This window comes from Penaeus vannamei, chromosome 18 (genome assembly GCF_042767895.1).
Source record: "Penaeus vannamei isolate JL-2024 chromosome 18, ASM4276789v1, whole genome shotgun sequence".
Taxonomy (NCBI): Eukaryota; Metazoa; Arthropoda; class Malacostraca; order Decapoda; family Penaeidae; genus Penaeus; species Penaeus vannamei.
This window is the reverse complement of record NC_091566.1, coordinates 25,083,219-25,095,718: the sequence shown is the minus strand read 5'-3', so window position 1 is coordinate 25,095,718 and position 12,500 is coordinate 25,083,219. Positions and strand designations below refer to the sequence as shown.

Genomic DNA, 12,500 nt, shown 5'->3' with positions numbered 1-12,500 from the left:
TCCCTCTCTCCCGCCCTCCCCCACTCCCGCTTACCTGGCATCGCCGAGGCCCCCGACGACCTCTGCTCGACGAGGTGGTCCGTCACCAGGAACCACTTGACGGAGGCGATGCAGGTGAAGACGGTGACGCCCGCCAGAGCACACACCACAGCTCTTAGTCGATACATCATGGCTCAGCAACGCCCGCAGGTACTGTGAGGGGAGAGAGAGAGAGAGAGAGTGAGATAGAGGAAAGAAAAGTAACAGGAAAGATGAGGGAGATGAAGTCCAGTGAGGTTTCGGATAAAAAATGAGGAGAGAGAATGAAAAAACAAAAACAAAAAAAAACAAAGGGGGGAGGGGGGGGGAGTGAGTGAGGGAGATGAAGTCCCCCGGTAAGGTTTCGGATAAAAAATGAGGAGAGAGAATGAAAAAACAAAGGGGGGGAGGGGGATGTGGGAAGCGAGAGGGGTTAAATGAGACTTCAGGTTAAAAAAAATTAGCGGAAGGAAAAAATCAGGTATGAAGTTTCCATTGAAAGCGAGAGGGGAAAAAATGTGGTTAGAAAAGTTTTCAGTTAAAAGCGAAATGATAAAGGTCAAATAAGAAAATAAAATCAATTAAATGCGAGAGGAAAGAAAGGTCAAGTTAGATTTTTTTTTTTTAGCTAAAAGTGAGAGGAAAGAGAGGTCAAATAATGTTTCAATTAAGGCGAGAGGCAAAAAAAAAGGTCAAAGGAGACTTTTTCAATTCAAATCGAGAGGGAAAAAAGTCATATAAGACAAGGTTTCAATTAAGAGCGAAATGAAAGAAAGGTTAAGTTAGAAAATGTTTCAGTTCAGAGAGGAAAAAAAGGTCAAATAAGGTCTCAATTAAAAGCGAGAGGCAAAAAAAGGTCAAGTTAGAAAGGGCTTCACTTAAAAGCAAGACGAAAAGGGTCAAATAAGAAACGGTTTCAGTTAAAAGCGAAAGAAAAAAAAGATGGAAGTCGGAAAAGATTTCAATTCAGAGATATTAATCAAACGATGCACCAATGAAAGGGAGAGAGAAAGGTCTTCATCTTATTAAAAAGAAAAGAAAAAAAAAAGAGACGGAAAGACCAATTAAAAAGGAGGGAAAGGGAGGGGAGGGGGGAGGAAGAACCAAGTCAATAGAAGATCAATAAAAATGACTCATAGAGGTCTTCTGAACAACTCTTGTTTTTGCCGGAAACTCACGATTCGATCCCCCCTCCCCCTTTCCCCTCCCCCCCCCTCCCCCCCTCCCCCCTCCCTTCCTCCCCCCGCGCAAGACAAACAAGCAAATGGACTCCAGTTCACGGGAACGCACATAATCGAGCACTGTTTTGCAGAAGCATGTGTACATTTATGCGGTTGTGCACACATACGCATGCACACATACCCATACATGCATACATATAACATATATTCTTACCTGCGTACATACAGACATTCTTACATGTATATATATATATATATATATATATATATACATATATATATACACATATATACATGAATGCATTACATACACACACGCACACGCGCGCACACACACACACACACACACACACACACACACACACACACACACACACACACACACACACACACACACACACACACACACACACATATATATATATATATATATATATATATATATATATATATATATATATATATATATATATATATATATATATAAACCAATACACGTATAAACATATACATATATCAAAACATGAATAACACCATTAACAATATAATATAAAAATACAGATAATAATCACAATCACAATAAATACAAATCGCCTTAAAAGGAAAAAAAATCCCAAAATGAAATCAAATGCTTGGCGATTCTTTCCCTCTAATCCACCTAATAAACAAGAAAAACAACAAAAATAACAACAACGACAACGAAAAACAACTTTATTAACAAATACAACAACGACTTTAATAGCAAATGCAGCAACTACGAAAAACAACTTTAATAACAAATACAACAACGACAACTATAACAACGGCAACGAAAAACTTCAACAACAAATAAAACATCGACAACAATGACAACAGCAACAATAACCTTAACAACATCAACTACAACAACAACTTTAATAACAAATACAACAACGACTTTAATAACAAATACAGAACGACAACGAAAACAAATTTAATAAATAACACTTTAATAACAAAGACAGAACGAAAACGAATTACTACAATTTTTAATAACAAATACAACAAAGACAACGAAAAACTACGACTTTAATAACAAATACAACAGCGACAACAACCACAACTATAACGACAACGAAAAACTTTAACAACAAATAAAACATAGACAACAATGACAACAACATCAACAACCTTAGCAACATCAACTATAACAACAACAGCTGCAACAACAACCAAGAATTACGCTTTCACATCGTTCCTCGGATTTCTTCAAGGATAAGAACAGCTGTCTTGTGTTCTTGCATAACAGGCTGGTCTTATTTCTAAGGAAGAGGATTTGGTTGCAATTGAAATGACTGTGGTCGAATGCTGACTCTGCTGATAATTTCGATATGATTTTGATGATAGTGATGGTGATTATTACATCATTACTATTATCGCTTTTGCTATTATTACCTTCATGATTACTATTATCATTATCATCATTGTTACTAGTATCATTACCATTATTCTTATAATTATTACAATCCGTACCATTATCATTTGTAACTCTATTATCATTAATATTACTTTTGTAATTATCAAAATAATTATTGTTAATACTATGGCTATTGGCATGGCCTATCATCATTATCATCAGTACCATTGTTATCATTACTATCATAACCATAACCATTATCATTATGCCAATCATTATCCTTTTTATGACACTCATTACGGTTATCATTAATACCATTGCCATAATTTCTGTTACTATTATGATCAGTATTATAAACGTTGTTATTACTAATGTTATCTATTAAGTATTCTTTATCATTACTTGTCATTCTTAATCTTATTATTCTTATTATAATTTTTATTTTTATCGATAATCATCGTTATCGTTATCATTATCATCACTGTGATAACCATGATAATTTCTTTATAATTACCCTTATTGCAATTATCCTTATCATTAAAGTTGTCATTTTTAGCACTTATCGTTGTAATTTTTTATATCGTGATTATCACAATTGCTACTGTTTTTATTATCGTTATTGATATCATTATCATCATCATTATCCTTGCGGTTATTGTTGTGTTTGTTGTTGTTCTTGTTATATTATTTGACTGTTTGACTGTTACTATTCGCCTTGTCAGCACCATTCTTATCAACTTTTAATTACAATGACAATTTCATCATCATATTTTTCTTATGATTAGTGTTACCTTTGATCCTAATTATCAATATGATCATAACTATCATCAATATTATCATCATCAGTATCATTATATCTAACATCATTCTTACAACTAACATTACTGTTATCATCATTACTATCGTACAAATAAAATGTAAAAAAAATCACGTATAACAGTAGCAATGAATGGCCGTAATAAAAACGTCTTCACCCCTTTCTGCCATTGTCATTTCGACCCCTAATTTCAGCATCAGTCACGAGAGAGTGTGAGCCCGCTACACCCGCGCTTTCGATTCCGCTACGACAAAGGTCCCGGAAGAAGAGAGAGAAAAACAAGCTCGTATTGAAAAGTCAAGGCCGCGATCCGTTCGCTTTCTCATGGTAAGCTAGTGGCACCGTCAGCCCCTCCTCGCGACCTCTGTGGCACTCTTTCTCCCTCCCCGGTGCCACGGCCTGCCTCGTTCACCTGCCTGTTCTCTCTCTTTCCCCCTCACAGCTGACGTGCCACCGACCGCGCCCCGGCATTGTGCTGTGTGACGGCGCTCTGGCTTGGGTGTCTGTCACAGCGCTGGTCTCACTGGCACCGTGTGACACAGTGCCATCCTTTCTTCCTTTGTTTCTTTTGTTTTCTTTCTTTCTTTCTTCTTTTGCTTTCTCTCTTCCGTTGTTGGTTCTTCCTTTTATACCTTTCTCTCTTCACTTTCGTTCTCTTTTTTTTAAACTTTCTTCCCGCTTTGCCTTATTCTCTTTTCTTTCTTTCTTCCCTTTTTGTCTCTTTCTCTTTTCTTGCTTTCTTTCCCTCTTTCTCCTTCACTCGGCCTGCATACGACCCTCGCTTACTTAACGAGCTGTGAGGGTCAAGCAGATTCCTGAGACCTGGCAGTGACAGTGACACGAATGAACTACTGACCTTCTAAACCCTCCCCCCTTCACCCCCTTCACCCCCACCCCTTGGCCTTAGAGACTCCCTCCCCTCCCCCCTTCTTTCCTTCAACACTTACCACTTTGCTCACTTCCAACTCGACACACACAGCCACAGACACACACACCCAAATAGACACACAGCCACAGACACACACTCAAATAATTTGCTCTGAACACACAGCCACAAGGCTACACAACAGACATACAACACAGACACACTCACACACTCACAAATAGACACATTACAGCCACAGACACACACACAAATAGACACACAGCCACAGACACACGCACAAATAGACATTTGACACAGCCACATACTGACACACAATACAAATAGACACAGCCACAGACACACAAATAGAAGACACACAGCCACAGACACATCTCCACCACAAATAGACACACAACCCTACACACATAAATAGACAGCCACAGACACACACACACAAATAGACAGCCACAGCCACATACACACACACAAATAGACACACAGACACACACACATTGGATAGAGCATTACACAGCCACAGACACACACACAAATAGACACACAGCCACAGACACACACACACAAATAGACACACAGCCACAGACACACACACACAAATAGACACACACACACAAATAGACACACAGCCACAGACACACACACACAAATAGACACACAGCCACAGACACACACACACAAATAGACACACAGACACACACACAGACAGACACACACACGCACACGCAAATTAAGGTCCACTCGAATGACACTTCAACGCTCACCACAGACTAACAAAGGACAGCTGGGACAAGATGGGATGAGAACACCATAGCAGAGTACTGGCGCTCGCTCCTGTCACACCGTCGTTCCTGAACAAAAGGAACAACGAAGGGAAGAACAAGAAAACACTATTTGTGTACATATACATGTATATGTACGATCCCGAAACTGTTGTCTCACTTTTCTCAATAAGTCTAGTTTGCGCAGTGTGGTTTTTTCTTCCATGTATATGTATATATATATGATTATATGTACATGTATATACAAATGTATATGCATATACATAATATATATACATATTTACACGCATATATACATATATATGTGTGTGTGTGTGTGTGTGTGTGTGTGTGTGTGTGTGTGTGTGTGTGTGTGTGTGTGTGTGTGTGTGTGTGTGTGTGTGTGTGTGTGTGTGTGTGTGTGTCCAAATTATTGCCCTGTGCTTTCTATAATTGCGCTTTCGACATTAATCCTGTTTTAGGTCTAAAAAGAAGGGAAAAAAGTCTGGGTATTATTTTCCAGTCAAGGCACTTCTTCGTGGTGTATTTTCCCCTTGGCAAACCACAGTCTTGCTTCTCTTTTTCTCTTCTGCGTCACCACACAGACACACGCGCACAGACGCGCACACGCACAAAAAAAACACATACGTACGCACGCACGCGCACGCGCGCACACACACACACACACACACACACACACACACGCACACGCACAGACACACGCACACATACACACGCACAAACGAACGGACTCAAACAAACACAAACACACGCACACAAACATGTATGCATAAATTCAGTGTCACAGCGGGCAGCAACAGGTGGTGACATGGGAAAATATGACAGATGGTGCGAGAACTTCATGTCTGCGACGTGACACCGCAAGGAGTAACATGATGTAACACCACTGTCACATCGATGAGTATTATGTGTGTGTGTGTGTTTTCGTGCGTGCGTGCGTGCGTGTGTATGTGTGCGTGTGTGTGTGTGCGTGTGTGTGCGTGCGTGTGTGTGTGTGTGTGTGTGTGTGCGTGTGTGCGTGTGTGTGTGTGTGTGTGTGTGTGTGTGTGTGTGTGTGTGTGTGTGTGTGTGTGTGTGTGTGTGTGTGTGTGTGTGTGTGTGTGCGCGCGCGCGCGCGTGCGTGCGTGTGATCACAAGTAAGAATTGATATTGATTTCAAATGACGTAAACCGTTACCGTGGGTGACGCTGGTAACATTGATATTGTGTTTGTCAACCGATGAGCATAATAAATTATTAAATTTATTAACTATGACGTAACCAATATCATCATCTTTTAATGCATGATGTCGATGTTAATATTAACAATGGAATACGAATCTTTGCTAATGAGGGGTACTGTACTACAATTAAGTATATAAAGGATACTGAGGCATAATTCCTCCCCTTTAACCTAAAACATGCAGCTAGAAAGAAATTGGCAGTTTGAGAAAGGGATCGCGAATGTAAAAAAGGTTGATAACCACTGCTTTGATGGTTACTTACCTAGGGTGTCAACTGTAACTCATGTACGTGACCTATGTAAATGTAACTTGTACGTGACCTACGTAAGTGTGATCTATGTAACTGTAACTCATGTACGTGACCTATGTAAGTGTGACCTATGTAAATGTAACTCATGTAAGTGACCTACGTAAGTGTGACCTATGTAACTGTAACTCATGTACGTGTGACCTACATAAGTGTGACCTATTTAAATGTAAGTCATGTAAGTGACCTACGTAAGTGTGACCTATGTAACTGTAACTCATGTATGTGTGACCTATGTGACCAACTCATGTATGTGTGACCTATGTGACTAACTCATGTATGTGTGACCTATGTAACCGCAACTTATGTACGTGTTTGCCTCGCAAGGGCCAAACCCTAATCATTAAATCAAATAGGTTAGACTTATTATTAAACTATTAGCCTATATTACACCTATATGGCTCTAATTATGGCTCAAAAACGCCCTAGAATAGCTCTATTTCAGAAGCAGATTGTGCTCGCTTCGATCGCCAACTCACCATTGTCCAGCCTCCTGAAATGACATCCATGCCCCCCCCCCTTCCTTCCCTCAAATCTTGAAATATGTGTTATTTCTCAAATTTGCTATTCTATTCCTGTTTTTACTACATTGAAGCCACGCTTATTTCAGAGATTGAGTAAATCTAATGCGAAGTTCTATATATTCGTGGATTTAGACAAATTGGAAGAGGACGATCATATTGAAAAAATATGACAATAAATATTTTCAGTGGATATCTTTTCTTACAGCAGGCACACCAACAGTTATCGTATTCCATTTACTGATATTCGTAAATAGAGCTACTGTGCATTTAAAACTATACAAAAGAATTTTGACACGAATTTTGAATGGGAGTAAAAATTAAATTTTGTCAGGAAATATTCAGAATGAAATATAGTTTAATACACCTAAAACTTTTCAGAACATGCATATACGTTTGTTATTCATACCACATCGACACAAAGGCGGTTTGTACGTTAACACAGCAAAAAGGTTAATATTAATTTTCGTTTTAAATCGTGCCATATATCCAACCACTAGCGTCACATTTCCAAACTGTTTATAGGAAGAGATTTCGTATCGTGTGTTAAGAAATCAACGATAGGACCTCACTTTCAAAGATATGTTTTATCGTGTTTTAAAAAATTATATAATTATTGAGATGTATGTAGGCGAATATGATGGGGCAGATATGAATGCACTCTAATTTGTCAAAGGTTTCTCTCTCTCTCTCTCTCTCTCTCTCTCTCTCTCTCTCTCTCTCTCTCTCTCTCTCTCTCTCTCTCTCTCTCTCTCTCGCTCTGTGTGTGTGTCGCTCTCTGTGTGTGTGTGTGTGTGTGTGTGTGTGTGTGTGTGTGTGTGTGTGTGTGTGTGTGTGTGTGTGCGCGCGCGCGCATGCATTCGTGAACGTCAGTTAGCGAGCGATGAAGCATACATAAATAAATTTAAAAAAAAATGCAAGGGTCTGAACACGACCACGGCTACATGCCTACCCCCCCCCCCCCCCCGTGCATACTTGTATTTGCGTGAATGTGCAAGTGTATCATGTAACTGCTTGACCCTGAAGGCGGCTCAGAAGGACACAGTGCAGGTTCCGCTCTTGTTCTTATCCTGCAGGTTATCCCGGAAAAATCCCCCTCACCCCCTCACCCCCAGCCACACACACAAATTCTGCAGTGTAATCAAAAACTTTTCTTCCTTTACACTTATTTCCATACAAGTATCAAGCCCTCTGACCCTCACAACATTATTCTGCCTCCGGTCCAGCAACCACGACCCACAAGTTCGCTTACAAATAAAAACAAGAGATACAAATATCTCGTATGTAAGTGTGACCTATGTAACCGTAACCCAAGTACGTGTGGCCTATGTCCGTGTGACTATGTACGTGTGACCTATGTACGTGTGATCTATGTAACTATAACTCATGTACGTGTGACCTATGTTGCCGTAACTTATGAACGTGTAGTCCATGTACGTGACCTATGTAACTGTACCTCATGTACGTGTGACCCATGTAAGTGTGACCTATGTAAGTGTGACCTATGTTGCCGTACCTCATATACGTGTGACCTATGTAACCGCAACCTACGCGTGTGACTTATGTAAGCAGGAGCCAGTGTGCGTCCGTGACAAAGTCGTCTGGCAGAAACGACCACTCACTCCTCCTCCAGGACGCGCGGAGACAAGTACGACTTCATCAAATTTCAAGAGTCGTGTTTCCGCCTCGCCGCTCGCCACTTCCTCCGGTCCGTGTACTGTGCTTGGCCTCTGCCCTTCGCCTGTCCTTTATCTTTCTATTTCTTTTTCTTTCTTTTCTTTCTTCCTTTTTTTTATTCTTTGTCTTTCGGCTTTCCTTTATCATTCGATTTCTTTTTCTTTCTTCTTCGTTTTTTCGTTCTTTGTCTGGCTTTCATTCTTTTATCTTTCGTCTTTTCCTTATCATTCTCTTTCTTTTCTTTTTCTCTCTTCTTCTTTGTCTCATTCTTTGTCTTTCGGCTTTTCTTTATCATTCTCTTTCTTTTCTTTCTTCTTTTTTTCTTTGTCTCAGTTTTGTCCTTCATCTTTCCTTTATCAGTCTCTTTCTTTTCTTTCTTCTTTTTTTTTCTTTGTCTCATTCTTTGTCTTTCGTCTTTTCTTTATCATTCTATTTTTTCCTTTGTCTCATTCTTTGTCTTTCGCCTTTCATTTATCATTCTATATTTTTCTTCCTTCTTTTTCTTTTTTCTTTGTTTCATTTTTGTCCTTCGCCTTTTCTTTATCATTCTATTTCTTTTCTTTCTTCTGTTTTTCTTTGTCTCATTTTTGTCCTTCGCCTTTCTTTTATCATTCTATTTATTTTCTTTCTTCTTTTTTTTTACCTCACTTTTGTCTTTCGCCTTTCTTTTATCATTTTCTTTCTTCTTTCTTCTGTTTTTTTTTGTCTCCATTCTTTGTCTTTCGTCTTTCCTTTATCATGCTCTTTCTTTTCTTTCTCTTTTTTTATTTGTATCATTCTTTGTCCTTTGCCTGTTTTTTCCCATTCTCACCTTCTTTTTTTTTTTTTTGCTTCTTTTTTCTTTCTTTTTTGTCTCATTCTTTGTCCTTCGCTTTTCCTTAATCATTCTATCGCTTTTTTTCTTCTTTTTTTGTCTCATTCTTTGTCCATCGCCCTTCGTTTATCATTCTCACTTTCTTTTCTTTGTTTTCCTTCTATTTATTTCTTTTGTCTCATTCATTGTCCTTCTCCTTTCCTCTATCATTCTCACTTTCTTCTTTTTTTTCTTTTTCTTTCTTTCTTTTTTTGCCTCATTGTTCATCCTTTGCTTTTCCTTCATCTTTCTTTTTTGCCTCATTCTCTATCCTTCGCTTTTCCTCTATCATTCTTCTTTTCTTTTCTTTTTCTTCTTTTTTCGTCTTATTCTCTGTCCTTCGCTTTTCTCTTATCCTTTTCCTCACCCTCTGCCCTTCGCTCTTCATTTCTTTCTCTCACTTCTGTATTCATTTACATATTTATCTATTTATTTTTGTCTCACTCTGTCCTTCGCTCTTCATTTCTCTCTCTCACTTTTTTTGCCTCATTCTCTGTCCTTCGCTTTTCCTTTATCCTTTTATTAAATTTCTTCATCTTTTGCCCTTTTATCTTGGTTTGATTTCTGTCATATTCTTTCTTTGTTTCTATCTCTTCCTCTGTCTTTCTCTTAGTCTTACTATTACTCTTTCCCTCATCTTCCCCTCCCCTCTTCTCCTTTCCTCCTTCTCCCTTCTCTCTCTTCCTCCCTTTCCCCTTCCCCTCCACCTCTCTTTCCTCTTCCCCTCCTTCCCTTTCTTCCTCTTCCTTTCTTCCATCTCCTTCCCTTTCTCTTTCCTCTTTCTTTCCTTCCCCCTTCCTTCCCTTCCTTCACCACTTTCTCTTCCCCTTCCATCCCTTCCTTCTGTCTTCGCCTAACCCTCCACCTCTTTCTTATTCCCCTCCTCCCCTTTCTTCCTCTTCCTCTTCCCCTCAACCACTTTCCTCTTCCTCTCCATCCCTTCCTTCTCTCTTTCCCTTTTCTTCCCTCAGACAACATACCCTCTCTTACCCCTATCTCTCCCAGCTAGAATATCAGCTTAATCACTATCTTTTTAAACCGGGTATGGCTGCGAGAAAGCTTGCGAGAGTACCCCTGCTTTCTTGTGTCCTGCTCCTGCTTTTCTCCTTGTCTGTTTGTTTGTGTGTGTTCAGGTCATTGTTAGTTTGTATCTGTTGTTTGTAGGTTGTTTGGTAATGGGTTTGTTTGCGTGTGCGTTTGAGCTTGGGTGTTTGTTAGTTTGTTTGTGTGTGTGTGTGTGTGTGTGTGTGTGTGTGTGTGTGTTTGGATGGTGTGTGTGTGTGTGTGTGTGTGATGTGTGTGTGTGAGTGTGTGTGTGATGCTGTGTGTGTGTGTGTGTGTGTGTGTGTATGTGCATGTGCATGTGTATGTTCGTGTGCGTGTGTTCGTGTGCGTGTGTGTGTGTGCGTGTGTGTGTGTGTGTGTTCGTGTGCGTGTGTTCGTGTGCGTGTTTGTGTGCGTGCGTGCATGCGTATACGTGCGTGCGCTCGTCTACTTCTCGTGTGCAGGTGCATGCATATGTCATTACGCGAGACACCCTCCCCGCAGCCTTCACAAAACCCCAAGCCCGCCGTCCCTCCGCAAACAACAAAGCAAGCAAAAGCAAGAGCCACTTAAATGCTCGTTCAATCCTCGGATGAATCCAATAAGTGAGATAAAGACGATCATCCGCAATTGATTAAGGTGTAACGAGACCTGATATCGACGCACCTGCGGGATTGAGATGGACAGGGGCGGGGGGAGGGGGGGAGAGTAGGGGAAGGGGAGGGGGAGGGTTGGAGAGTGGGGGAGGTGGTGGAAAGGGGAGAGGGGAGGGGAGGGGGCGAGAGGGGTTGGTGGGGGTGAAGGGGATGAAGAGTGGGATGATAGGGAGTGAACGAGGGGAGAAAGAAGGGAGAGGAAGAGGAGTAGGCGGAGAGAGAGAGAGAGAGAGAGAGAGAGAGAGAGAGAGAGAGAGAGAGAGAGACAGAGAGAGAGAGAGAGAGAGAGAGAGAGAGAGAGAGAGAGAGAGAGAGGGAGAGAGAGAGAGAGAGAGAGAGAGAGAGAGAGAGAGAGAGAGAGAGAGAGAGACAGAGAGAGAAAGAGAGAGAGAGAGAGAGAGAGAGAGACGGAGACGGAGACGGAGACGGAGACAGAGCAAGAAAGAAAGAATAAGAGAGAGAGAAAGATAAACGAAGAACGCACACACAGATGGAGAAGTAATCACACTTGTATTTAAAATCATCATATTTCCACTAACCTTCTCAAAGGTTAGTGATGAATATGAACACATCATATTTTTGACATTATGACTCGTCAGAAAATACTTAAATAAATAAACCGAAAGATAAGAAAATAAAATTAAGCAAACGGATAAACAGGTGATTCATTTCAAATAAATATAGTATGTGGTATCAAATCAAAGCAGAGAAACAAATAAGTAAATGAACAGAATAATAGTCGTGCTTAATAGACGAGAGAGAGAGGGGGAGAGACAGAGAGAAAAGAGAGAGAGAGAGAGAGAGAGAGAGAGAGAGAGAGAGAGAGAGAGAGAGAGAGAGAGAGAGAGAGAGAGAGAGAGAGAGAGAGAGAGAGAGAGAGAGAGAAAGTTTCGGAGTAAGAGACAGAATAAGAAAAAAATAGATAGATAGATAGAGAGAGAGTTTGGGAATAAGAGACAGATTAAGAAAAAAAAAGAAAGATTAGATAGATAAACAGAGAGAAAGACCACCCACTTTCTCCTTTAAGTATGGGAAGTCGTCCTCGTCCTCGTCCTTGTTCCCGACCGGTTGGTTCCTGTTCCAACCGGTTACGAGAGCTCCCTTTCACTCCCCTTCTTTTGAGAAAAAATCAATTTCTCCTTAAAGACGCTTTTCGGGAGTTTCACT

At 40.3% G+C, this 12,500-nt stretch overlaps 1 protein-coding gene across 3 annotated transcripts in view; it reads right to left on the bottom strand.

Annotated features, from left to right (window-relative positions):
• The window catches only part of LOC113821452 (carbohydrate sulfotransferase 11), a 40,665-nt gene that overhangs the window by 8,095 nt on the left and 20,070 nt on the right, over window positions 1-12,500 (bottom strand). For all 3 annotated transcript variants that reach the window (XM_070133032.1, XM_027373964.2, XM_027373963.2), the window contains exon 2: window positions 35-192. In XM_070133032.1, coding sequence (XP_069989133.1) covers window positions 35-170 — 136 coding nt within the window. In that variant the 5' untranslated portion in view covers window positions 171-192. The remainder of the gene's footprint in view (window positions 1-34; window positions 193-12,500) is intronic.